The sequence below is a fragment of the Muscardinus avellanarius genome (genome assembly GCF_963383645.1).
Source record: "Muscardinus avellanarius genome assembly, chromosome: 1".
Classification (NCBI taxonomy): Eukaryota; Metazoa; Chordata; class Mammalia; order Rodentia; family Gliridae; genus Muscardinus; species Muscardinus avellanarius.
In genome coordinates, this window is record NC_137786.1 from 188,314,016 (window position 1) to 188,341,857 (window position 27,842).

The 27,842-nt window shown below is 42.8% G+C and overlaps 1 protein-coding gene across 1 annotated transcript in view; it reads left to right on the forward strand.

Annotated features, from left to right (window-relative positions):
• The window catches only part of TEAD1 (TEA domain transcription factor 1), a gene marked incomplete at its 3' end in the record, with an annotated part of 172,609 nt that overhangs the window by 134,538 nt on the left and 10,229 nt on the right, over window positions 1-27,842 (forward strand). Inside the window, exon 9 of the mRNA XM_080694938.1 lies at window positions 5,019-5,192. Coding sequence (XP_080551064.1) covers window positions 5,019-5,192 — 174 coding nt within the window. The remainder of the gene's footprint in view (window positions 1-5,018; window positions 5,193-27,842) is intronic.

The window sequence follows — 27,842 nt, forward strand, 5'->3', positions numbered from 1 at the left end:
CACAATTCTCATTTCAGTTATATAAGGTATGGAAGAGATGGGGTTGAATGTCTTTAAGGTGCTCATCTTCTCTGTAGGAATTTATGTGAACATTCATTTATACGGGTCATGTGATTATTTTTCAGAAGCAGTAAGCTAGTTACATGCAGTCACTTTGTGGAATCTGTGAAAACAGACTTCTTGCAGTGTTAGCTCTTGGATTTTCTGTGTGTAGCACGGTGTCTGGCTTGTAATAAATGATAGGTGTGCTGGTTGTTCCACAAAGCCATCAAAGAAATATTCAGAGCGATTTTAATTTCTCTTCTTGCCCTTCATATCTTGATAGTCAATTGTGCCTTCATATGGGTACCCAGGTGACATTTTAAAATTCAGTCATGGTTAACCCCTATTTTGGGTATTGAAGGAATCTGGTCTTGGGCTTTGGCATATATTTCTGCACATGTATTACCCCAAGTAATTTTCTTTAAAATATTTGTTTTCTGCCCTATAGAATCCCCCAACCCTCGCCTTGTTTTGTGTGCTGCCTGTAGTTTTGGGGGATAGATTCATTGCTGGAGAAAAAGAGAATCTCCTTGGGAAGGAAGGAGGCAAGTAAAAATTTTAGCCTAGCCTTCTTCCCTTATAAGGAGAACTGGCAAAATGGGAAGTGGTTACAGCTTCACGACATTGTTTTTAAGAGGCTTGGTTCCATCAAAACTTGAACTCCAAACAGATCAGGTATACTACTTCTTTCCAGCCTTCTAGATTTGGGGCAAAGGGATTCCTGACCTACCCAGGTTGAATTAAGGGGAGAGTGAGGTCTGTTTGTTTCAGTGCTGTAGTCTCCAGGACACTTTTAGTCCTTTGTATTCTTAGAAACAAAGTCACCTCTTGGCAGGAGCAGAGCCATTCAGGTGCCAGTGGTCAGGGTTTGGTTTCAAGTCACACACAGCCTTGGAGAGGCAGTGCCTAATCTCCTTTGGCAAAAAGAGCCTGCCCTGTCTCTGTTCCTTTCAGCCACTTGGGCACAGAGGTAATGTCCCCAAAATAGAAACCTTGGAGGACTCAGATGCATTTGTGAATCATTATGTTTGTTCTGAATCCTAATTTAATTTCATAGAATTTTGGAAAAACTATTTAGCTCCTCCTCTCCTTTCTCCTCCATTCCACTCCCCTCTCCTCTCCTCTTTTCTTCTCTCTTCCCAAATCAACTTTTAGATAAAGTAGATTGGCCATAGTTAGAATGGCTCACATTTTCAAACATTTTCTTCTGGGAGATGGTGTGGTTGGTGTTTGCAGCAAGCATGAGGGCTGTGGTATTGACAGGGCCATTTCTGTCTGTGTGACTTCAGGCGGCTTAGTTCATCTCTAAGCTCCTATTTCCTCATCTGTAAAATGATTTTAATAAAATACATCATGAGGCCAGGATTACCTGAGATCTCACACACACAGAAGCACAGTGCTCACCCAGCAGGCACAGGTGCTGCTCTTTCTTGCAGCACAGGGGAGAGGCCCTTGCTCCAGACAGCTAGCTATGAGGGGACCAGAATGGAGGATTTTTTTTTTTTTAATGGTACTGGGGGTGGAACCCAGGGGTTTTTCTACCTCTGGGCTATACTCCCAGACCTATTTTATACTTTATTTGGAAACAGGGTCTCACTAAGTTGCTGAGAGCCTCACTAAGTAGCTGAGCCTGGCTTTGAACCTGTGCGATCCTCCTGTCTCAGCCTCCCAAACGCTGGGATTACAAGCATGAGCTACCACACCTGGCTAGAATAGAGGATTTGAACAGTCACCTGCCTCTACAACTTACTCCCAGCTCTCTGCTTATTTGTGTTTATTTTTTGTTCAATAGGCAGAAGGGATAGCTAAAGCAGGAAAGTTCTTTTGCTTCTATGCCAGAATCTAGTTAATCTCACATGATAATAACTGTAATAATAGTAATATAGCAGCTACAGTTTATTAACACTCTATGGCTGCCAGGCCCTCTGCCAGTCACATTCTGCATGTTAATTCTTTTAACCTTCATAAGGTTCTTTTTCATAGGCATTGTGTCCCCTTTGTACCTATGAGACGGCTGAGGTTTCAGGTTTGGGTCTGGCTGCATAGATTCTGGTCTGGGTTCTCAGTACCTGCTCTTCAATGACACCATCATAGCCTTTGCTGAAGTATGGTAAAATTTACCCTCATTCACCCTCCTGACCTCTTGACAAAGAGAGGCCTGAACCATGGTCCCCAGATTCCACAGTCAGTGCCAGGAGCCAGAAGACTTCAAGTTTTGAGGCTTCTAAACTTTACCCTCCCCTGGCTTAGCCCACAGATAACTGTGAGGCAGACGGGCCAAGAGCATGGCACTCAAGTGGGGACTCAGATTCAAGTCACAGCATCCCTGAGGCCCTCCTGCTCCTTATTCTTTCCCATGACCTCTGCCTACAAGTGGCAAACACTCTGGCCAAAGGGTACCTTGCAGATGGGTAGGGCCGGGAGCTGGCTGCAAGCAGAGGTTGCTAGTAAAGGTTGAACAATGGACAGTCGCTGGATAAGGAAAGGACAACGCCTTCCACCTTCAGCTCTCAAGGCACACAGTGCACGTGCGTCTTTTCCTCTCTGATCACCTCTACACCAGTGTCTGTTCCCCAGCTTTGCCTGTTTGGTTTGTTTGTTTGTTTGTTGCTCCTTTTTTCCACTAATGAGACTAGAAGCTCCTTAGTAGCTGTGCTTGTGCCTCAGACCTTTCTGGGAGCATTTGTTTGCTTATAATTGAAAAGATGGTGCAGCAGCATTCGAGAAAATTTGTAGAAGACCGAGGATGCACCCCATAGCCTCACCTCCCTCACATCATGGCTTTGACTTTCCACTTTGTCAACTTCTCCAGGGCAGGCATGCACTCTTCTGCATGGTAGACGATAGCTCCTCAGTCTTCCCTGCAAGCCACCAGGCATCTAGTCCCTTTAGCTAGGTCCCTGTGAGAGCTACATGATTCTCATTTCACCTGGAACTATTCAGGGGCTAGAAGCCTTGGTGTAGATACCACACCAGAGTTGATTAGGAGAGGGCTTGGCCCTTCCCCAAAAGATACCGACCCATCCACACTACACTACCCATAGGTGGGATCCTGATATCACATGAGATGTCTGCCCTCCTGCCTTTCAACGTCCTGGCCAAAGATTCAGTGCAGGTTGTAGATTTAAACCAGCACTTCCTTGGGATGCACTTCTAGGTTTTGTGTGGGAGTTTAAAAAATGATTCTTAGCTGGGCGTGGTGGCGCACACTTGTAATCCCAGCATTTGGGAGGCTGAGACCAGAGGATCGTGGTTTGCAGACAGCCTCAGCTACTTAGTGAGGCCCTCCGTAATTTAGTGAGACCCTGTTTCAAAATAAAAGAATAAAAAATAGGGGCAGGGGGTATAGCTGGGAGGTAGAATACCCCTGGGTTCTATCCCCAGACCCCTCCCCCTACACAAAAAGATTCTTTATGGTGGTGGTATCTTTATTCACTGTGAATCTCAAAGAGGTGAAATTTTAGTAAAAATGTAACAACATCCAGGTGTGGTGGCACAAGCCAGTAATCCCAGTACTTGGGAGGCTGAGACAGGAGGATTGTGGGTTTACAGCCAGCCCCAGCAATTTAGGGAGGCTCTAATAGAGCAACTTAGTGAAACTCTGTTTCAAAAATAGGGCAGGTTGTGTAGCTCAGAGGTAGAATATGCCCCTGGGTTCCTCTTAGTACCACCAAAAACAAAGGAGAGAGAATTTGTGTGTCTGCAGTTATAAAACAGCAGCTAGCATTTATCAAGTGCCTGTTCTTTCTTGGCTCTAGGATCACTGGTAAGCTTCTTATGCAGCATCTCATTAAAACTCTCAACCAACTCAGTGAGATAATTTATACAAGAGGGACTTGCCCATTGTCATAGCTAATTTCAGTGGACACAAAGTGTTGTGCTGGAGCTAAGTCAGAGTTTGAGTTTTTGATATGTGTGTTCATGAAAGAGTGACCTGTGGTCTTTCTCACTGGTCATCTGTGACCTTTTAGATTTCTGTACCTGTGACCCCAGCTTTGCACTGACAAACATGTCAGTAGCTGCAGGAACTGGGGACAGGGAGGCTCAGTGCTCTTACTTCTTGCTGGAGGAAGTAGTGGGTGCCCAGGCTCAGACACTGTGTGCACACTGCTGCTTGGGAGCTAGGGCAAGATGTACACCCTGGCGAGGACAGTAGCTAAGGACATTCACCTTTCCCATTGGGCTTTTATTGAGTAAGGGGTTCCAAAAAGTATCACCGTCATTTCCAGCTGAGTCAAATGAAACCGGGTAATAGAATCATTTCTTGGTTTGATAGTTTGGCACTTAAATGCTATTGTTTAGACAGGCGTGGTGGCGCACACTTGTAATCCCAGCATTTGGGAGGCTGAGACTGGAGGATCACAGTTTGTGGACCTCTGCAACTTAGTGAGACCCTGTTTAAAAATAAAGAATGCCGGGCGTGGTGGCGCACGCTTGTAATCCCCGCGCTTGGGAGGCAGAGACAGGAGGATCGCGCAGGTTCGAAGCTAGCCGTGCGCGCTGGCTTAGGAGACCCTGTTTCCAAATAAAAAATGTAAAAATAGGTCTGGGAGTGTAGCCCGGAGATAGAAGGGCTTCCAGGAACCCCAGTACCACCAAAAAAATAATAAAAATAAATGAAAATAAAAATAAAGAATAAAAAGTAGGGCAAGGGGTATAGCTCAGAGGTCGAATGCCCCTGGGTTCCATCCCCAGACCGGCAAAAAAAAAAAAAAAAAAAAAAAAAAAAAAAAATCCATTGTTTCTTACTATGTTTATATAAAACATTTTTAGGCATTTCAGAAAGTATGTGACCCTGTCAGTGAAAGATAATGATTGTTTTAACCCTTTGATGGCTTTTCTTACCATATTTATCTTTGTAAAGGCACAGATCCTAGGCTGTTCAAGACCTAAACCTAGAATTTCAAGACATGGCAGGTGAGCCACTGCTTGATCACAGAGTTTGTAATGGGAATATCTCTGTTGTTTTCTTACAGTACAACAAACACCTCTTCGTGCACATTGGGCATGCCAATCATTCTTACAGTGACCCATTGCTCGAATCAGTGGATATTCGTCAGATTTATGATAAATTTCCTGAAAAGAAAGGTGGCTTAAAGGAACTATTTGGAAAGGGCCCTCAGAATGCCTTCTTCCTCGTAAAATTCTGGGTGAGTAATGGCATTGCTGTGATTTTTGTGGTTTGTGCCTACAAATGGTTGCATCTCTGTGCGTGCCCAGTGCAGCCCAGCCGGCCAGGTTCACACTTGTCCCCTCAGATCTGCCCAGGGTCGCCGGCTCATACCTGTGGGGCTGTCCTCACGTGGCCCTGTGCATCCTCTTGGTTTACCTGGCAACATGCCTAGTCTCTGCTGAGGGGTGAGGGAGATGGGCAGCCTCTGCGCTTACTCATGCAGTGACTCACAGATGGCTGGAGAACTTGGGGCCCTGTTGCTTGTTTCTTCTCACTCCATTAAGCAAAAGTGACTTATAAATTTCATTGGACCAGGAGTTGGGATGAAGATAAAGTATGTGTCTGAAGACTTTTTAAGTCTCAGGGTATGAAATGGCTTTGTGGTAAATAACTTCATACATGCTTTAAAAGGACATGGACAGCCAGGCGTTGTGGCACACACTTGTAATTTCCGCGCTTGGGAGGCGGAGACAGGAGGATCGTTCAGGTTCGAAGCCAGCCGCGCTGGCTTAAGAGACCCTGTTTCCAAATAAAAAGTATAAAATAGGTCTTGGAGGCCGGGCGTTGTGGCGCACGCTTGTAATCCCTGCACTTAGGAGGCTGAGACAGGAAGATCGTGCAGGTTCAAAGCCAGCCTCAGCTACTTAGTGAGGCTCTCAGCTATTTAGTGAGACCCTGTTTTAAAATAAAATATAAAATGGGTCTGGGAGTATAGCCCGGAGGTAGAGCCTCTGGGTTCCACCCCCAGTACAACCAAAAAATAAAATAAAATAAAATAAAATAAAATAAAATAAAATAAAATAAATTAGGTCTGGGAGTGTAGCCCGGAGGTAGAAGGGCTTCCAGGAACCCCAGTACCACCAAAAAAAAAGGACATGGACAAATTCTGCTTGCTGAGGACTTTGCTGGTGTTCCACATCCTCCCTGGGAAGCTTTGCTATTCTTCTCTGCTAGTCATGCTTGGGCCAGGGAGCTATTGCTGGGTCAGAGCAGGCATCAGTATACTGGGTGTGTACTGGGGGATGGGGTTATCAGGAGACCAGCTACCCTGCCAGCACGAGAGTTTCTGATTCCTCAGTCTTTATAAGAATAAAAAGAAAATAGATCCAAATGTTTGTGTCTCAGCATGTCACTGAAGGCCCTCGGTGACTTGGTTGTAGGTAGCTGTTGTCACAGTTATGCCTAGACTCCTTGCCTGCCTGTCTTCCCTGTGCCGCACCTTGTGTCTGCACTTTTCCTTTTTCTCCTCAGCCTGCAAGCCAGCTCCTCCACCATTACAGCACTGACTGCCCCCATTTAAGCAGACCATTGATTTTTCCTTTAGTACCATTGTATTTTGTAGTTAATCCGTTCCCATGCTGGGTCATAATTATTTGGATGTGCATCCCATCCAGTCTGGCCTCTGACTGCCCCCAGGGACCTTATTTATAGAGTGGCTTCCATTTATCCAATGCCTGCTGTGTGCTAGGAGCCGTGCTAAGTGCTTTATGTGTATTTCATCTCGTCCTTGAAGTCTAAGTGGAATTTGTCTCGTATCCAACTAAGAAAGCCGGTTCAGCTATGAGAGGGGACAGACCACTTGTAGGTTGGGGACCTGAGACTTGAAATCAGATCTGTCCAATTGTTCTGTTTCCTTGCTGATTAGCTTCCTAGGGTCCCTGGTTACAGGGTTTGTTACAGACTCTCCACATGTCTAACATCAAGCAAGTGCCCCACTTTTTAAAAAGCCCAGCAAATGTGGGGACACATGGATGAATTAAAGAATTCATGTGGAAATCTGCATATTAATTTGTTTGTTTAGTTTGTCTATCCTCCATGGTAACTAGACTTTATTTTTTGTGTATCTATATTGAAGTTTGGATAGAGTTCGCCTTTTCCTTATAATTAATGGCAATGAAATCAGCAGTACCTGTGACAGCCTGAAAAAAGCAGTACATTTCCTTTTCTAAGTCAGTGGCTGCCTTCTAGTGATTGCAGTGGTGATTGGGGGTCAGCTGTTAACACAGCGGTTTTCAAATGTGGTCAGCAAACCTCTCTGGGATGCCTCAGTACCCTATTAATAGATTGACAAGGTCAAAACCATTTTTATTATAATACCAAGATGATTTACCTTTTGCACTCTGCTGATGTTTCCACTGATAGTACCAAAACGTTGGGGTAAGACTTCTGACACCTTAGTAGGAATCAAGGCACTGGCTCTGTTACCAAAATGTGCATGCAGTTTATAAAAAGAGGACAAGTCAAGCTGAGAATGTCCTTAACAAATTTTAATACATCTTGCACATCATTTTTAACACGCTAAAGATGAATGCAGCCGACCTGTCACATCACAGAAAACTGACATTTTTTTGTTTGTTTGTTTGCCAAAGATAAAATTCGAGCTCACAAGGGGAAATTTCTATTCACTTGGGTGAACCTGACAGCTCCCCACTAGTTACAGACTTCTCTGATGAGATCTGCCATGATGCTAAGAAATGTGTAGATAGACCAGTGTGCCAGATTGACCAGTGGGTTTTAATATAGAAAAGAATGGCAAATTTTTTATGTGGTTTTGGTTCCAGCCTGTGGTTAACCTTTAAGAGTTTTAATGTAGTAGAATTAAAGAAAAATGACCACATTTTCCTGAGGAGTCTATTGTGAAATATAAAACAGAATTGCCCTTCTCAGTATTTATGTGTGTATGTTTGTGTGTGGGGGGAGACAGGTATCTGGGATTGAGTCCAGGGGCATCCTATCTCAGAGCTGTACCCCCAGCCCTACTTTTTTGCATTTATTTTATTTTGAAACAGAGCCCAGTAAGTTGTAGGGGGCTCACTAAGTAGCTGAGGTTGACCACAAACCTGTGTTCCTCCTGTCTTAGCTTCTCAAGTACTGCAATTACAAGCATGTGCCATCATAATAGCCCCTTCTGGCTATTTTTTTTTAAATATAGGTATGTTTAATTTTTTTTAAATAGGTATGTCAGCATGTAATCAGTTTATTATTACTTGGGGGTTTATTATTATTATTATTATTATTATTATTATTATTTTGTAGTACTGGGGGTGGAACCCAGGGGCTTTCTACTTCGGGGCTATACTCCCAGACCTATTTTATACTTTATTTGGAAACAGGGTCTCACTAAGTTGCTGAGAGCCTCACTAAGTAGCTGAGGCTGGCTTCAAACCTGTGTAATATTCCTGTCTCAGCCTCCCAAGTGGAGGGATTACAAGTGTGCGCCACCACCCCTGGCTGGGGTTTTATTTTTTTAAATACAGTAATAAATATTTTTGAAGTTTTCTCTGTGTCAATGTTCAATACAAAAATTATATATATATATATATAAATAGATGTAACTAACATAATAAATAATAGATGTAACTAACATAATAAATAAAAGCCTCGGAAACTTTTTTAATCCTATGAAGGGCGTCCTGAGATCAAAAGGTGAGAACCACAACTGTAAAAGATACAAAGGGAAGTTGTTTATCCAAGTTAATTAAAAATTAATTAGAAATTATAAGTCATAATGAAATAAAATCATCTTCAATGCTTTTAAATTAAAAGGTGGTGATTTTTAATGACAGTAAAATTTCTTCTAATTAGCATTTTGTTTAAATTTAAATTAGTATAGAGAAGGTGCTTAAAAAGCCTCATTCATTTATTTATTATTTCTTTGTTTATTTCCAGAATTTCCTGCTTTACTCAGTGGGTGACTTTATTAAATGTTTTTTAATAATAGGGCCCTTCTGCCATGAATACCCAGATAATGAAGTCTAGATTGCAGATGTGTAGAGTATGGTGGCCAGTGTGAGATGTGCACATTTAGAAATAGTTAATCTCAGATTAATCACTAATCATATTAAATTAAGATTTACAGAGTTAGAATTGAACACTTCTATGAATCTGATCAAAAAGTTCACTCCTTCAGTATAATTATTGGGTGTACTTAACCTTTATAAGGAAATTCAGTTGTAACTATGTTAAAGAAGAGAATTTAAATTAGGTTTGCAATTTAAAATCTTATTGGCTTCCTCTAATGACTCAATGAGAATGAATGACATTTAGAATATCTATCCCTGGACCATCTGTAGGTTTGAGTGAGTGGGTGTTTCATAATAGGTCTAACACTCCCTTTGAAATATCTGTTGTATTAGCAATTTTCTTGGCAGATTTTTCTATTTTTGTGTGGATTCAGTAAATCACAATAGAGACCCTATACCCAGACCTTTTTTCTCTTTCTCAAAATTTCTGAAGTCTGTAGATTTGCAAAATCAGGCAAACTTAATGTGTCCGTTTGAAATTGCCTGAATCCAGTGTTCATAATGTCCGACATCTCTAACCTGGGTTCAGTTGGGCTAGACCAAGGGAACTGCTCACTGTGGAAGACACACTGAGTGTTCTTCTAAGGGCCCACGATTTAAATTCAAGATGCAGGCACCTCAGCTCTGCCGGTCCAGTCGATGCTTCAAGGTGAATAGGATGCAAGCAACCAATTAGACGTCTCTCAGTGATTTTAGGGTAGGAGGTTACAAGTGGCACTCCATGATGTAGACCTGAAAACATAAATGAATGATAGAACCATTGATGCCAGCCCCAGGGATGGATACCTTGTACCACATAAGCCTTTAAAGTTTCTACTTCAATGTAAGACACCCAAGACCCCCTCCAAATGGCTGTGTATCTGGTAAGATTTTTTTAAAAAGCCTTATTGAGGTATAACATATATACCCATAAAATCACTTGTGTTAACGGTGCTCTCCAGTCTCAGAGAACCATTAATCTACTGTCTATCTGTACAGATTTGCCTTTTCAGGACATTTCATGTAAATGGAATTAATCAGTGCATGGTGTTTTGCAGCTGCTTTTTTCATTTATAAAAATGTTCTTGAGATACAGCATGAATCAGTAGTTTGCTCTTTTTAAACTGGTGAATAGTGTCCTGTTATATGGACAGGCCATGTTTTGCCTTATCCACTCACTAGATAATAAGCATGTGGATCACTTCCACTTTAGACTATTGTGAATGATGTTGCTATGAAGTCTTTGTACAAATCTTTATGTGGACAAATGATTTCATTTTGAGGGTAGCTAGCTAGTAGTTGAATTGCTAAGTTCTATGACAATTCTGTTTAACATTCAAGAAACTGCTAGACTTTTTTTTTTAAATTTATTTTGAAACAGGGTCTCACTGAGTTGCGAAGGGCCTTTCTAAGTAGCTGAGGCTGTTGGCAAACCACGATCCTCAGGCCTCAGCCTCCCGAATGCTGGGATTACAAGGGCATGCCACCATGCCCGGCTGTGCTAGACTGTTTTTAAGGTGACTGTACCATTTTATATCCCTATGATAAAGTCTCGGGTCTCCTTCCTCAGCCATTATGTCTGCAAGTGCTGGGGAGAGATTAAAGGGGGCATTTAGTTAAGATGTGATGAGCAGAGATAAGGTACTTGCCCATTGAATCTTAGGTGCATTGAGGTGTCACAGCTGGCTCCTCCCTTGTGTAGGAAGGGTTGAGAACAAGATGAACAAACTTGGGAAGATAAGGAATTCGGGAAGTAGGCACTGTTTTAATTTATTATCCAAGAGAGTAATGGGGTTTTTGACTTTTCTAGTTTAATTCTTTATCTTTTACTTTTTGTGACAACCTTGTACAGGTTGAGAATCCCTTATTTAAAATGTTGGGACAAAAAGAATTTCTGATTTTTAGGGGTTTTTGGATTTGGGAATTTTTAAAATACAGACTTTACCCATTGAGCATCCCTTATCCAAAATGCTGCAGTTACAAACGTGTGTGTGTGTGTGTGTGTGTGTGTGTGTGTGTGTGTGTGTGTGTGTGTTTTGCTGGGGATTGAACTCAAAAACATTCTACCTCCAAGCTACACACCCCTGTTAAACAGGGTCTGGTTACTTGATGAGAGTCTCACTACTTGCTGAGACTGCCTCAAACCTATTATCCTCCTGACTCAGTGTCCCAAGTAGTGGGATTACAGGGGTGCACCACCACACCCAGCCACTTACAGGCTTGTTGAGTGCCATGTTGACACTTAAAAAGTTTCAGATTTTAGCCAGGCGTGGTGGCGCACACTTGGAATCCCAGCATTCGGGAGGCTGAGACCTGAGGATCGGGGTTCGCGGACAGCCTCAGCTACTTAGTGAGGCCCTCTGCAACTCAGTGAGACCCGGTTTCAAAATCAAGAATAAAAAATAAGGCAGGAGGTGTAGCTCCGAGGTTGAATGCCCCTGGGTTCCACCCCCAGACCCGCAAAAAAACAAAACAAAACAAAACAACAACAAAAAGTTTCAGATTTTGGAACATTTCATACTTCAAATTCAGGGTGCTCAGCCTACATTTGTTTTCTCTCTTCCTTTTTGTCTTTTTAAAGTTTACTCCTGTATATTGTAATCTTGCAGGAATAAAAGAGGGAATGTGTTTTTCTCTTTTTCAGCGGTGTGTGAACCTGATTCTTAGTACCTTGTTTAAGGTAGGCCCCAGGCCAGACATAAGCACATACCAGATATTATTTATCCTTGTGCGATACACGTGATTTTTCCCACATGAAGAAGCTGAGTCATAGAGAGGCAAAGTGACTTCTATAAAGTCACACTGCTAATAAATGTCAGGTCTGCTGCGCTCCTGAATCTAGCTCTCTGCATAAACCTGCGAGTGACCTCTTCAAGGGCCCTGCTGCGTCACTAGAAGGTGCTCACATGACTGCGGGGTGCCCACTGAAATGTAGCCGCAGCCATAGCTTCTCAAGTCCTGTCACTAGAGGGATGCTCTGCCATATGTTTACATCAGCTTAAGTATACACACACAATGTTTTCTGTGTGTATGTGGGTATATATAGTTGATATCTTTAAAAAATAAGAGCCTTTTCTGGCTGTGTGGACACTACACCTGTGGGTCTGGCTAATTCTACAGATAGCAAAGGCTCATCCAGGAGTGTGGCTTTGAGATGCAGACCAGTGCAGAGCCAGATCTCTATGTGGCTCAAGCACCCAGGAGGCAATGACCCTGCGTCTGAACCATCCCAGAGCCAGTCAGGATTATTCAGACTGGTTAGTCCTAAACTGTCCACCCTGCTCTGCCCTACTGTGCCTTTTCCAGGGAAGCCCCAGGAATGGCTCAGGCCCCCTTCTCCCCTGTCACCTGCTCCCAACCTACCTAAGCCTTTCCTTCCCACGGGCCCATGTGTGCCTCATCTTCCGTCTCTAGAACCTCTCCTGTGCACCTTCTGTGTCTCCTCTTGTGATAGCACCTGACTATCTGTAAAAGAAGGGAAACATCAGTTGGAGAAATGGCCATGACAAGTTAAGTGTCCTTTTCCATAGTACTTGTGACCAGAAGGGTTTTGGATTTCAGAGTTTTTCAAATTTTGGAATATTTGCATAGACTGCCAGTTCAGCATCCCTAATTCAAAAATTCAGAATCCAAAATGTTCCATTATTTGAAGCTTTTTATTTTTTGTATTGAAACAGTCTTGCTAAGTTGCTGAAGCTCTCCTCAAACTTGCAATCCTTCTGTCTCTGACTCCCAAGTACTGGGATCACAGGCATATGCTAACACCTCAGGCTTAATCTGAAACGTTTGAGCATTGCATTGTCACTGAAAAAGGTCTGTTGCGGCTTGCAGATTAGGAATGCTCAACCTAATCCAGGAAATTTAAATTGGATCTTAAATCTTGTTAGAGAAGCCAAGATAACATGATAATATTTAGATACATATGTATATAGTTTCAGTGAAGAAATACATTAAACCAGATAACCTGCTTTCCCTATCAAACATTCTCCCATGTAATCCTGTCATTATATCCCTAATTATCATTTGAATGACTGCATAATATCTGTTTATTAGATATGTCATAACTTATTTTATTAGATAATATGGCGTTACGGAGGCATGATGGCACATGCCTGTAATCTCAGGACTTGGGAGGATGAGACAGGAGGATCATAGGTTCGAGGTCAGCATCAGTAACTTAAAAAGGCCCTCAGCAACTTCCTGAGTCCCTGTTTCAAAGTAAAAAATGAAATAAGGCTGGGGGTGTAGCTCAGAGGTAGGATGCTCCTGGATTCAATCCCTAGTACTGTTGCTGCTGCTGCTATTATTATTACTACTGCTACTACTGCTGCTGCTACTACTACTACTACTATTACTACTACTACTACTACTACTACTACTAATAATAATAATAATAATAATAATGTAATATGGCTTTATTTGTATGTGTACATGTATATTTTATGTGTGTAAACAGCCAGGTTGCTTTCTAAAATGATGTGGCAATTACTTCCTCCTGGCAGGAATGGATAGATCAAGCATCTTGATCAACCTTCCCCGGAATAATTTAAAGCAAACAAAAGAAAAAAGAATTTTCTATTGTCGCTTTGTTTTTTAATTTCTCTACATCTACAATTATTTTTTTCTTTCTGCACAATGTTTCTTTGTTCTCTATAGAAATGACCGTCATTATTAAGGTTATGCATACTGCATTTCCTTAGCTCTGAAACATACGTTTGTTTCCATTTCAGCAGTTCTGGAACTAAGATTCTTCTAACCCTCTCCATCATGAGCGCCCCAACCCTGGGCAGGAGGGCAGCTTCACTGTACTTGATATTCCTGACCAGTGTAGAAGGCATGTCACCACCCCTTTGTCACCTCATTTGAGCTGTTTGTACTGGTGGCACCACAAGCAGTTGAATTTTAGTTTAAATTTGAATCCCAAATGAAGTTGCCTCAAAAATCCTACATGTTGATGTGGCACTGAAGTTTTTATTTTGATTGAAGAGGAATATGGAATCCAGTTTGTTACAAGTGAGGCCAACATTTATTTCTGGAAGATAACCATACTCCTTTTCTTTTTTTCTCAGAAAACACTGATGAGGTGCTGTTCAGGCACCGTCAAGGGAGCCTGTCTGCAGGTGGAGGAGCTGGGCCTCTCTGCAGTCCTGGGGTTCTTGCCCACAGGTTGCCAGTGACGCAACAGTCGTGAATTAAATTTAGAATTCCCAGAGCTAGACAGGGTGGGTGTGATGCAGGTGTATGGTGAAGGGCAAAATCCCTAGTACAGCTTGCTACTGCCTGTCAGAAGGAGTTAATTCCAGCTGTTTGAAACTTATGAGGGAAATAAATTTGTAAATTTAACCAAATAAGGAATGTGGATGAAACTGGCATCTTTGGGGGCAAGGTGCGATTCTACTCTCTGTTCTAACAGTGCTCAAAAGTATCCAGATCAGGAACACAGAGCTAAAGAAAGCTGTGTGCTTTTAACCTGCTATTCATAAGTCTTACAGCCCAACACTATTCATGATAGTGTCCAGTACAATAAAAACTTAGTCTTAAACTTCAACTGGAATAATAAAATAATAGGAAAATGAAGTTGTATAGATATGTATCCTATTGATAGGTCATAACAAACTTTGAAATATACATTTAATTCTAATTGTTTTTCTTCCAAGTGATTATTAAATTAGTTATATCTTAGGTCTTAGGATATAAGATGTTACCCTACACTTATTAATAATGTTTTTTTTTTTTTTTTGTGGGTCTGGGGATGGAAGCCGGGGGCATTCGACCTCTGAGCTACACCCCCTGCCCTATTTTTTATTCTTTATTTTGAAACCGGGTCTCACCGAGTTGCGGAGGGCCTCACTAAGTAGCTGAGGCTGTCCGCAAACCGTGATCCTCAGGTCTCAGCCTCCCAAGTGCTGGGATTACAAGCGTGCACCACCACGCCCGGCTTATTAATAATGTTTTTGAAAAACATTCTTGGAGTTATGATCATTCACCATAAACAATCAATATGCTCATGGTCATTTAATTTTCTTTCTTAACTTTTTTTATTTTTTTTCTTGGTGGTACTGGGGTTCTTGGAAGCCCTTCTCCCTCTGGGCTACACTCTCACCCTATTTTATACTTTTTAAAATTTGGAACCAGGGTCTCCCAAGCCAGTGCAGCTGGCTTCGAACCTGCGCGATCCTAATGTTTCCGCCTCCCAAGCGCTGGGATTACAAGTGTGCGCCACCACTCCCGGCTTTAACTTTTTTTTTTTTTTTTTTTTAAGGAACAAAAATCAAAGTTTGTTTTTCTAACCACAACAGATGTGAGAAAATTCTGTAAAACAGAGAAAAGGGAAGTGAGATTATCTGGCAAGAGGGCAGACTTTAGAAGATGCTTCTATCTTTGTAAAAATGAAGAAATCATATTTGTTCAACAAAATGACAGACACTGTTAATAGAACAACTGGAATTTATTGAAGGAGAAGAAACTGGGTGCACATGTAAACTGGAAGAATGGGGCCCCGCAGTGGAGTTTCAGCCTGTTGCTAATTGGATTCTGCATGATTTAGGTTGGAATTGTAGGCTTGAGTCTATCATTTGGAACCAAATGCCCCTTTTACTATTTGTGGAAGAGCTAGTTGGCAGTATGGAATCATTTGTTCCCCACATGTTTTGAACTGCTATCAGAGACGGCCTTTCTCTGGTTTTCCATTTCTCCCTGCTTCTCAAAAAGTTCTGAAGTTAACCGAACAATAATTAGTATTGGAATGATTTAAGTTAAAGAAAAATTAGCAAAAAAAAAAAAGCATACCATATTTATGGGTGCTTGTGGGGCTAATGCATAGTAAATATTCTCCAGGTAGATATGGCTATCTGGCTACCTTCACCCAGGGTCTATTCTTTTATTTTTAGGGCAGTCAGTATATTTGTACTTCCACTCACTTTGTTTTTTGTTAGCACTTTCTGCATGGGCAGCTGCCTAGTATTGCTGTCTGCCTGTTGTCCAGTGCTGTGTCCTCAGTTTTTCTGTATGCCCCCCCCCCCAGGGAAGCAGGGACTCCATCTACAGCCTCTGTTGTCCAGCAGTGTCATGTATAGAATAGATTTTCAAGTTCATTTTTTTATTTTATTTTTATTTTTATTTGTTTATATATATATATATATATATATATATATATATATATATATATTTGTGTGTGTGTGTGTGTGTGTGTGTGTGTGTGTGTGTGTGTGGTACTGGGGGTGGAACCCAGGGGCTTTTCTACCTCCAGTCTATACTCCCAGACCTATTTTATACTTTATTGGGAAACAGGGTCTCACTAAGTTGCTGAGAGCCTCACTAAGTAGCTGAGGTTGGCTTTGAACCTGTGCGATCCTCCTGTCTCAGCCCCCCAAGCACGGGGATTACAAGCATGCGCTACCATGCCCGGCTCATTTTTTAATTGACTGGTGGAAGAGTTACTTCATTCAGTCAACAGCCATAGAATAGTTGCTGTACCTCAGGCATGCTGCCACTTAAACAGCTCATACTAATACCTGTTTGTTGAGGAATCATCCCCTAGGAATTCATAGAAGGAGGCTTCTAGAGACTCACATGGAAGCTTTTCTAGCTGACTCATCCCAGGAAACTAGACCCAAGGGGTTCTGGCTTGCAGACCTCAGGGTCTGGAGCAGGATGGCAACTCCAGCGTTGTGGGGTTAGGCCTCTGATGGGAATGTGGGTAGAGGTGGTTGTGGAAGCATAGGCGGAGCCCTTGTTGCCTGAGAATGTTCTGGTAGGCCTCACCAAAAACATGGCATTTGAACTGAATCTTGAAGGAGTTTGGTTAGCTGAAGGGCAGTGGGAAGGAGTTTTCAGGGAAGCCTATCGTTGTGCCAATACTACTAAGACTTCCCTCAGGAGACCACAAGGGCCTGAGAGAATGATGTACCCACTTCAATAGGTCTTTTCTTTTCCTTTTGGTACTGGGGATCAAACCCAGGGGCATTCTACCTTTGAGCTATACCCCATCCTTATTATTGTTGTTGTTGTTGTTGTTGTTGTTGTTGTTGTTGTTATTATTATTATTATTGGTCTGGGGATGGAACCCAGACCCACAATTTTACCCTCTGAGCTACACCCCTGCCCTATTTTTCATTTTTTATTTTTTGAAACAGGGTCTCCTTAAGTTGCAGATGGCCTCACTAAGTAGCTGAGGCTGTCCGCGAACTGCAATCCTCCTGTCTCAGCCTCCCGAATGCTGGGATTACAAGCGTGCACCACCACGCCCGGCTTATTCTTTATTTTGAAACAGGGTCTCACTAAGTTGCGGAGGGTCTCACTAAGTAGCCAAGGCTGGCCTCGAGCCTGTGATCCTCCTGTCTCAGCCTCCCACGTACTGAGATTACAAGCGTGCACCACCACTCCTGGCATAAAAGGTCATTCTTGAATCCCTTGCATAGAACCTGGTTGGAATGAAACCACAGATGTCAAAGGCTGGGACAGTCTGGGAAATAGACAGGAAGCTCACATGCTTTCCCCTAGTCCCTTAACTTTTGCCACACCACAGGGACTTTTATTACATTTAAGCCTTGAACTCTGAGCCTGCAGGGGATCCAGATAAAATCTTGCTAATTGGGAGTTGCTTTGACCTCACAGCTTTTTTTTTTTTTTTTTTTTTTTTTGTGGGTACTAGGGTTAGAACCCAGAGGCATTTTACCTCCCAGCTACACCCCCAGTCCTACTTTTTAGTTGTTTTTTTTTTTTTTTTTTTTTTTTACTTTTTGAAACAGGGTCTCACTGAGATGCAAAGGGCCTAGCTAAGTAGCTGAGGCTGTCCACGATCTTCCAGTCTCAGCCTCCCAAATGCTAGGATTACCCTGAGTGCGCCACCACACCCCGCTTGCCAGCTATTCTTAAAATGCTCTCTCTCCTGGCTCCTGGGCTCAGGGGTGGCTGACAGCACTCACTTCAGGGGTCCAGCCTTTCCTACTGTGACTAAATTCTGCTCCCTGCCATGATTCCAGACCAGCCTCTGGACCCACCACCACTCCTCCTCAAGGGAGGCCTCAGACTGAGAGAAGGGATGTGGCTCTTCAGCATGGGGTTTTATTTTCATACCCAGTTTCGCAAGAAATAGGTGGATTCTCTGGCTACTTGAGGAATTTTGGTTGTTTAAAGTAGCCATATGGGAAATCCATCTCCCTGTGTTGGTGGAGAGCCAAGGTATATTCTACTCCATATCTCCCCCATTCTAATTTACATTTCAAAATAATACAGGTTTATTGTTAATAGTTGAAGCCCATAAAAGAACACAATAAAAAGTGAGACTTCTCAGACATGTGCTTGTCAGTTGATTTGCAACATAAGGAAGGCATTCTTTCACATTTTGGGGGGAGGGGGAGTGGTACTGGGGATTGGACCCAGGCGTATTTACCTTCAAGCTATACCCCCAGCCCTATTTTATTTTTATTTTGAAACAGGTTCTTGCTAGGTTGCTGAGGGTCTTGTAAATTGCTGAGGCTTGCCTGGAACCTGCAATTCTCCTGTCTCAGCCTCCCAAATACTGGGATCACAGGAATGTGCAGCCATGTCTGGCTGCTTCCAGAGTTTCTAATGTGCATCTGTGGACATTGTACAAGGATTATACTCTGTGTGTTATTCCATATCATAGTTTTCTCCATTTAAACATCCTGGGTATGAGATGTTTTCTAATAGCAATTAAGATTTGAGGGTGAGTCCTAATTTTTATTGTTCTCTTTTGAAAGATGACATGTTAGTAAAGTCAGCAGGTTTAGCAAATAAATTGCAGGATACTCAGAGTTTCAGGTTAAGGTGGGGCATGCATATATATATATATATATATATATATATATGCTAAAATATTGTGTGGGGCCTGAGGGTGTGATAAAGTGCTTGCAGAGCACCCCTTTGGGTTCCATCCCCAACACCTTAAACTAAAATGTTTGTTGTTTATCTGAAATGCAAATTTAACTGAGTGGCCTCTATCTTATCTACATATAATTGTTACTTAACAATAAGTAACTGGTTGCTTTTGGGTGGTAGTTGTTGTTCTAAAAAAGACATTTCATGCACACAAAGACTCCAGAGCAGAAAAATGGCCCATTTCCTTGGGGAGGGTCCTGGGCCAGTGTTCACACACCTGATGGGTCAGCTGCTCAGCTGGGCACTCGGGGCTCATTAGGTGCCCTTTCTGGAAGCCCTGGTGAGCAAGGCTTTGTGGCTTTGTAGTTCAGTGAGACCTGAACTCTTTCATCAGAGCCCCACTTCCTTTAGTTGCCAGTGGCAGTTACCTGAATTTGTGTGGGTGATATTAATTGAATTTTTTTAAATGAATGCTGGTATTTGTAGAAATTTGCAATGCAAACAGGCACCCTTTCAAGCAGTGCATATTGTAATTAGAGCAAGCTTTTAAGATTCTTTGAAGTACTAAATGTTTATGAAATTCAAATAGGGGTGCCAATCTGCACAATAAAGGGGCCCTTGGTGGTGTTTTTAAAAATCATCTATTTTGTAGATGTAAATATATGCCATAATTAGTGGGAAGTAACTTGAAGAGCAGGGCCAGCTGAGTTATTCCTATTATTCTTATTTAAAACAGCTGTGGCCGGAGCTAGGCATCTGCTGCCCCATTGTGCTGGGCAGGAGCACAATGGCTTGAAGTGAGCATAGTGAATGGGCTGAGGGACCCGCTTCCCTGAGGGCAGCTCCTGCACTCTCCCCAAGTGCAGGCTGTGTGCTAGGAAGTGTCCTGTGATGCCCCAGCTCCCCCAGACCTCTGAATGCCAATGGGGCTGGCTCCAGGGGTCTGGGCCAGAGTGAAAATGCATGCAAATGAGATGGCTTAGGGGCTGCAGCTTTCTCCAGACCCCCCAGCTCGGCCCTGCTTCTTAGGGTCCTTCTGCCTTGCGGCTCACTGCCCAGTGCAGAGCAATTGTCCTTTGGCGCCTGTGGGAGCAGCTGCGAGGCCCGCGTGGCGTGCCCTGCCTGGCCCAGCCTCACCATGTGGCAGGCCTGGACAGCCGCCCACAGCAGGGCCAGCTCCCAGTGCAGCCTGCCAAGGAGCCAGATGCTGCCATTGGAAAAAATTGCTTCACAATTTGAAATCTTGGTCCTTTGATCATGGCTCAGAGAGGATGCAGAGGAGAGGTTCAAAGTGGTGGTTTGAAAACGCCCGCGTCTCCTTGCATCCATCAGTGCCTATTATACTGTCTCTTGTCAGGGACAATCCCCTTGATGTTCTCATTTTTGCAACCAAGTAATTCCTGTCCAGCCTTTCCAAGCCCTCTGGGTAGAGGGAGAGATGGGTAGGAAAGAGTGTCCATAGCCTACTCCTGACCCCAGCCAACTTCTAACCCAGTGCCTGTGCCTGTGCGCGACCTCCTGTCTTAGGGGCTGTCTGCTTCCCTTTGTCCCAGGAGCCTCTCTCCCCAGAAGATTGTGCTGAAGGTAATGGTCTTGAGCCACCTGCTGCTGCATGGGTCTTCTCCTCCAGATCCTTCTCCCCTGAAGCCAGGTTTTATGGAGTGGTCACTCCACCCCTTGGCCCAGTCCCCCCACAGGAATCTGGCTCAAACATACCTGGGCTAGGCCCCACTTGCCTAACCCATTAAAACGGGAAGGAAGACTATTGCATTTTTAATATTTACTTAAAAAAGCAAACCCATGAAATTGAACAGCGGAACACATTCTCACACAGTGGTACAGAATGAGAGGTCACAGAGGTGAAACTCACCTGAGCTCTGGTGTGGTGACTTAGTGTTCAGTGGAGGGAGTGATGGGTATAAGAGGACGGGTCAGGCACGACTGAGGGCATCTTGGTGGCCTGAACTTTGCTCCTTTGCTTTCTGCCACATCAGTGCCGTCTGTCTGCCTTGAAACTGGCCTCTGCTCCCGCCTCACCTTGTTTTCCAGGACCTGCCTGCAAATAGGCCTTAAAGTCTCTATTTGCTCAATACACATTTGCTAATGTCCTGACTTTTTTCCAAAGAGAATTCTGTAATTTCTGTAATGATGCCTTTGCAGGGAAAGGTAGTGATTTTGTACCAATTTAAGCACTTGTTACCCAGTGGGTTAGACTTATCATAAACTCAACTTTTTCTTTTTTGGAAAATTCCATGTTTTATCTGTGCTGCACACTGAGATGTGCAGTCACCCCAAGGCTGGCTCTGTCATGACAGTCTGCATGTTTATTGAGCGTGAACCATACCCTAATGGGGAAAGGTCTCTATGGCTGTAATGTGAGGCTCTGACCTGGTCAGTATTTCAGATTGACAGATTAATAGCAGTGACGGTTGGCATCGCTGACAGCTGCCACTGGTACGGCGCGTTACTGTTTAGAGATAAGTTCCATATGCATTATCTCCTAACCTCCCCACAGCGACCGACCTCTGGACCTGGTTGTGCTCTTGTGGTCACAGATGAGAGAAACGAGACCCTGCTGTCCCTGCTGCCAGTCAGATGCCTGAGATGAGATAATGACAGATGAGAAGCAGCCTTCACAAATAACTAGGTAGATGGAAGTGTAAAGCCAGGATGAGGCTGCATGACAGTAGACACAGACCTTGAACCCGGGAAGCAGTCAGCCCTGTGCTAAGCAGGGAGAGGAGAGGAGGCTTGAGAGAAGCCAAAGAGCATCGCGGAACTGACTCATAGAAGGCGTGTGGGTCTGTGACTCAGGATGATCTGGATGGATGGTAGGAGGAGGCAGTTTTGACTTTCCCCATGTTAGGCAGAATCTTGGCTTCACAAAGATGTCACAGCTGTGCCCTGGTATCTGTGAATGTTACATTATATGACAAAGAGGAGGTAATGTTACTGACCTGCAGATGGGAAAATACCTTGCATTATCTGAGTGAGCCCAGTATTGTCACATGGTTCCTTAAAAATGGAAGAGGAAGGCAAAAAGAAGTACTCCAGAGAAGTGAGGGCTGGTGGTGTGAGACCGACTTCACTGGCCTTAAAGGGAGGCAGGGGCTACCAGATGAGGGTATGTGGGTGGCCTCCAGATGCTGTAAGAGGCAAGGAAACAGATTCATACAGAAAGATACACAGCCCACCTGGCACCTTAGTCTTGGCTGGTGTGACCCTGTTTGGATTTCTGACCTACCAAAGTTCAAGACCAATTAATGTTGGTTTAAGCCACTACATGTGTGGCATTTTGTTAGGTGGCTGTAGAAAGCACGTTTGACAGGAAAAAAGAACTACCTAACAGTTAACAGTATCCAGCAATGTTATTGAAGTAATGATTTTCCTGTGTCTGAAAATACTTAGCCGCAGGGCAGTGCAGGTTAGGACACTGTGGAAAGGGTTTCTGGGGTGGGAGGTAGGAGAAAGAATTGGCCTCTGAACTCCTGCATATTTCAGGCAGCCTGGGAGAAGATTTCTCAGAAGGGCGGGACTGGCCTTTCCCAGGCACAGGGAGCATTCTTCAACAGGTCCAACAGGTCGGAACCTGGCTGTGACCTACTACTCTGGGTAGCCCAGAGTATAGGACGTGCTTTGAATTGGGCATGTGTTAGGAAGGCAGGTTTGTTGGGGTTTTAGATGTTGTTGGTTTTTTTTTTTTTTTTTTTTTTTTTTTACTTTTGGAAAACATCCTGTGATCAGATAAGAGTGGATTAGGCAGAAATAATTTGAATCTATAAGGCAGTACACTTTTTTTTTTTTGCCTTTGGAACTGCATGGAATAGGTTTTCTTTGTACCTTGAGTTTTTGACTGGGGGAGATGTGTTGGTAAAGAGACACTGAACCCTGCTGGAATGAATCTCATGGCAGAATTTGCCTCCTTTGTTGTTGATTTAATGCTAGCATTCTTTTCTTGCTATTAACTTACCTTTGTTCCATGAAAGTTAAGTGACCCCATTTTATTCTGGAATAGTTCTAATACCACCATCTGGCAGATAATTATCTCTTACATTAATACCTACCTCCTAGAAAATTCCTGAAGAAAAGCTGTGAGATGGTTGGATGACTACATGATTATTTTTCATATTCAAGGGTAATTGCAAAACAATTTGATAAGCAAGTTGGTTATTTACCATTAGTTGGGAAGCCTTTTAAAATCTAATCTATTATATTTATACTAGTAGTTAAGGATTAAGTTTCCTCAAACTGTAAAAAAGAAAAGCAAGCTAGGCATGTTGGCACACGCCTTTAATATCAGTACTTGGTAGACTGAGACAGAAAAATCACAGGCTCTGCCGGGTGTGGTGGCACACGCTTGTAATCCCCGTGCTTGGGAGGCTGAGACAGGAGGATGGCACAGGTTCAAAGCCAGCCTCAGCTACTTAGTGAGGCTCTCAGCAACTTAGTGAGATCCTGTTTCTAAATAAAGTATAAAATAGGTCTGGGAGTGTAGCCCGGAGGTAGAAAAGCCCCTGGGTTCTACTACCAGTACCACCAAAAAAGAAAAGAAAAGAAAAATCACAGGTTCAAAGCCAGTCTCAGGAAGTAGTGACACTTTCATCAATCTAGTGAGACCTCCATTTCAAAAATAAAATAGGGCTAGAGGTGTAGCTCAGAGGTAGCATGTTCCTGAGTTCAATATCCAGTATCATAAAAAAGAAAGAAAAGGAAGGAAGGGAGGGAGAGAGGAAGAAAAGGAGGAAATTAAAAAATTATCCGGTTGCTTCTTTTCTAAACAAAAGCTAAGATGCACATAGACCATATGACCAGACAACTGTAGTCCTAGGCACCCTCCACAGAAGCACATCTGTGCTCTGTCAAAGTCGTGTCTAAGGACATTGATAATGGCACTCTTTGTAATAGGTTAATTTAGAAACCTCACAAATGCCCATCCCTAATGGAATGGATGGATCTTGGCATTTTTCATTCAGTGGACTCTACACTGAATGAACCATATAATACCAAGTGAGTGAATCTCACACATAAAACACTGGGCGAGCAAAACTAAACATAGGAGTAAACACAGTGTGGGTCTTCTTATTCAAGCTCAGAAACACTCAGACAAAACTAGGCATGAACTAGGTGTGGTGGCACACACCTATAATCCCAGTCCTTGAGAGGCTGAGATGGTTTCAAGGACAGCCTCAGCAAGTAGTGAGCCTGTTTCAAATTTAAGGGGGGGAGGCTGGGAGTGTAGTTTGAGATGAATGCCCCTGGTTCAATCCCTAGCACCAAAAACAAAACAAAAAAACTAAGGTGCAAGAAATAATTTAGACTCATGGTTGTCATGGAGGCATGGGGGTGATTATGACTTCGGGGAGCGTGTGTGGAGGACTTCAAATTTCACATCTGGTGCTGGTTCCCTTAGAAATTACCCAAGCTGGAAACTTCTGAATTATACACTTCTCAGAATGTGTGTTATAGTTTTTTTATATAAAAACAAAATCAACTGACAATTTTAAAACTTATAATTTGTTGGCATGGTTTCTGAAGGTAGATTTTCATAATAGATACTCTCCAATAACTTCATTTTTGATCATTCATATCATTATAACCAACCACTCCCAACTAAAACTATATTAAAATTAGTTGAGTTCTAAGAGAGTAAACGGATATAATCGGATCCACCATTTGCAGGGAATTTATAAGCAATGGCAAAATCCATTAAAATAGGATTCTCTCTTTATATATCCACAGTTCTAAATAATGTCACTGATAAAATATTCCTTAAAAAAAAGCCTTGTTGGCCTAAGTCCTAAATAGTTGGTGAAGTTAGCTTGACTTTTCAACTTTTATATGCTTATTTGCGGTATACACATACCTGTGATTCAAATCAGCACACACATCACTTGTACATACAGTGCTTGTCCTTTAATTATGCACACGTACCTGTGATTCAAATTAGCACACACATCACTTGTACATACAGTGCTTGTCCTTTAATTATGCACACGGACACAGCTGAGGATCCATTTCCACAACAGGTTCTTAACGTTTGGAGCCGATTGGTCCCGTGGTGTTGCCACCTGGGCGCCATCTTCTCCATGGGTCAGCTAAACACACTGCAGATGAGCAACCGACAGCATGGTGATTAGGAAGATGAAGACACGGAACTTGAGTAACTTCAGTTCTCAGTCTCCCTTTCTGCTTTTGGAGTCTTTGTGTTTAAAATTTTATGCAGCTGCTGAGTGTGGTGGCACATGCCTGTAATCCCAGTACTTGGGAGGCTGAGACAGGAGGATCACAGGTTCAAGGACAGCTTCAGCAAGTAGTGAGACTCTCATCAACCTACTGAGACCCTGTTTCCAAACAAGAAATGAAATTGGGCTGAGGGTGTAGCTCAGAGGCAGAATCCTCTGGGTTCAATCCCCAATACCATAAAAAAAATCATGCAGCGGAAATAGAGTGCTGGTAAATACTGGAAATAATTTTCTGAAGTAAAGAAGGGGAAGGGTCGTAAAATGACCCACTGCAGTTGTTAAACCTGCTGGGTATATGGCTTTGTGCCTTGGACTTCACCTTACAAACTTACAGGGACGGAAACAGTATGGTTGTAAAAACTTTCATCAGCTTTACTAGCGTCGGATCATGATGAATGCCATTTTAAACTTGGCTAATGTTTTCAAAACATATAAATTGACAGATTATTTTGTATATTTTAAGTAACTTAAGACTGATACCTTCTTAAAACAATTTCACTCCATTTACTCTCCCCCAGAAACTAAAATTCTGAACTGCTCAGATTTCGGAACAACATAATAACATTAAAAGTTTTTTTTTTTTTTTTAAATTACAATGCTAGGTTGCAGTGTTCATAATTTTTATAACTATGAACTTTAAAGTTGAAAATGTTTCTCATAAATTATATATTTTCTTATATATATATTTTTTATTCTTATACATATATATTTTGTGGTACAGGAGAAGGAATCCAAGAGCATCCTACTTCTGAGCTATATCCCCAGCCTTATTTTTAATTTTTATTTTGAAACAGAGTCTCACTAAGTTGCAGAGGGCCTCATTAAGTAGCTCAGGCTGGCTGTAAGCCTGCAGTCCTCCCATCTCTGCCTCCCAAGTACTGGGATTACAAGTATACATGACCATGTCCAGCCTGAGAAAAAAATTTAAGTTTATTTTTGGTACTGAGTATTGAACTCGGGGGCATTCTACCTCTGAGCCACACCCGCAGCCCTTTTTATTTTTTTATTGTGAAGCAGAGTCTCACTACACTGCTGAGGCTGTCCTCAAACCTCCTGTCTCTGCCTCCAGAGTACTAGGATTATAAGCTTGTGCCACCATGCCTGGCTTGACTATTTCTAATCTACCTTTCCTGTTCAACAAAAACTTATTTTTGCAGTGCTGTGCCGTGTACCTGTAAAGCACACATTAAGTGATGATTCGCCCGTGCAGCAGAACAGTGGTGCACAAGCCCCCAAAAGTGTGGCTGTTCATTTTTTAAATGACTGGTTTTAATGTTAGTATTTTATATCAGCCCTATATAAATTCTAAGATGGATACTTTTCTCTGAAAACCAAGATTTAGGAGACTTAATATGGTTGTGCAGCTATCTGTGAAAGAAAAAATAGAGGAAGGTACATGCTTGGTTATCTGCTAAATATATCTCTAAAAGGACACTTGGGAGATGAATAACAAGGTCGACAAGTTCATGAGTAGAAGTAAAAGTGTACCATTTTACAGTTTGTTTCTCCCCTTTACTTGCCACCTGCCTTTAAGTTTATATTTCAAAAAATCCTGAACTCTGACATAAACTGTATCATGACAGTAAAAGCACAAGTATCACACACAGAAAAGAAGATGAAGAAGAACATCAGTAATAACCCACCATTGCAAAGCGCCCGAGCTGCTTTTCAGAGCTACGCATTTCAAGACGGAAACAAAGGAGGCGGCAGCTTCCTTGAGGGCTGCCTTTCCACATGCTGTGCCGGTGCCTATGGGCACTCGACGACAGCCCAGTGTTCACGGCTCCTGTGTGCTCAGAGTGTGTTGGTGGCCCTTTCTCCCCAAATCAGGGAGTCTGGAGCACGTGCCACTGTGGGACCCACAGGGGTAGGTAGACCTGTTCTGCATCGTTTCCCCCTAAGCTGCTATTCTGTGGAGCCAAATGTTAAACCTTTGAACTTGAGAAAATGTGAGAAAGCTTACTACATTTATGTACAGTGTAAAACTAGGCAAGTCAAGTAAAAGCAGATTGGAAACCAGTAAAAGGAGCTGCAGGCTGGTCATTAGCACCTGGACAAGTTAATTACTGTAGTTTAGCCTCGAATCTAGCTTTGAATTTCTTGGCTCGTAAGGTGAATGGGGGGATAGAGAGTATATAATTCTTTTTATTTGAAGGTAGAAAATAAGTCTTGCCTAAGGAGACGGACATTTTCTTAATACTCAATTCAAAAGGAAATTCAAATGTAGGTTGTTATTAAAAACATATATAGGATGACTCAGGTCTCTATGGTGGTTAGTACCTGTCAAGGTATTAAAATTAGTCAAAATGTGCCAAACCTCAGGGAATATAAAATCCTATTTGAGTATTAAATTCACTCACCTCTGTCTCAGCAGCTCTCCTGAGATGCCTGTACCGGTAATCTCATGTCTGGGTGGCTGCTGTGGCCTTTAGGGCCAGGTCTTGGCTCAGTCCCGCTCTCTGGCCAGCCTCCTCAAGCTGGGGCCAGAAGTGCCTCTTCAGATCTGATGGCTGCATCTTGCCACTGCTTGGAACCTCTAGGTTCCTCTGGTCTCAAGATAGAGGACCCCAAGCCTCCTGCTGCCCTGGCTTCTCTTCCAAACACTCTTCTTGGCTGTCCCTGTTGCACCCTTGCAACACCCTCTTCTCTCACAGAATGTTCCTCTTGTCTAACCATGTTTTCTTTCTTTGGATCCCAGCTCCAGCAGCAGCTAAGCATCCCAGGCCCCTGGGGGCCCCTTCCCGCTGTTATTTGTCCCCA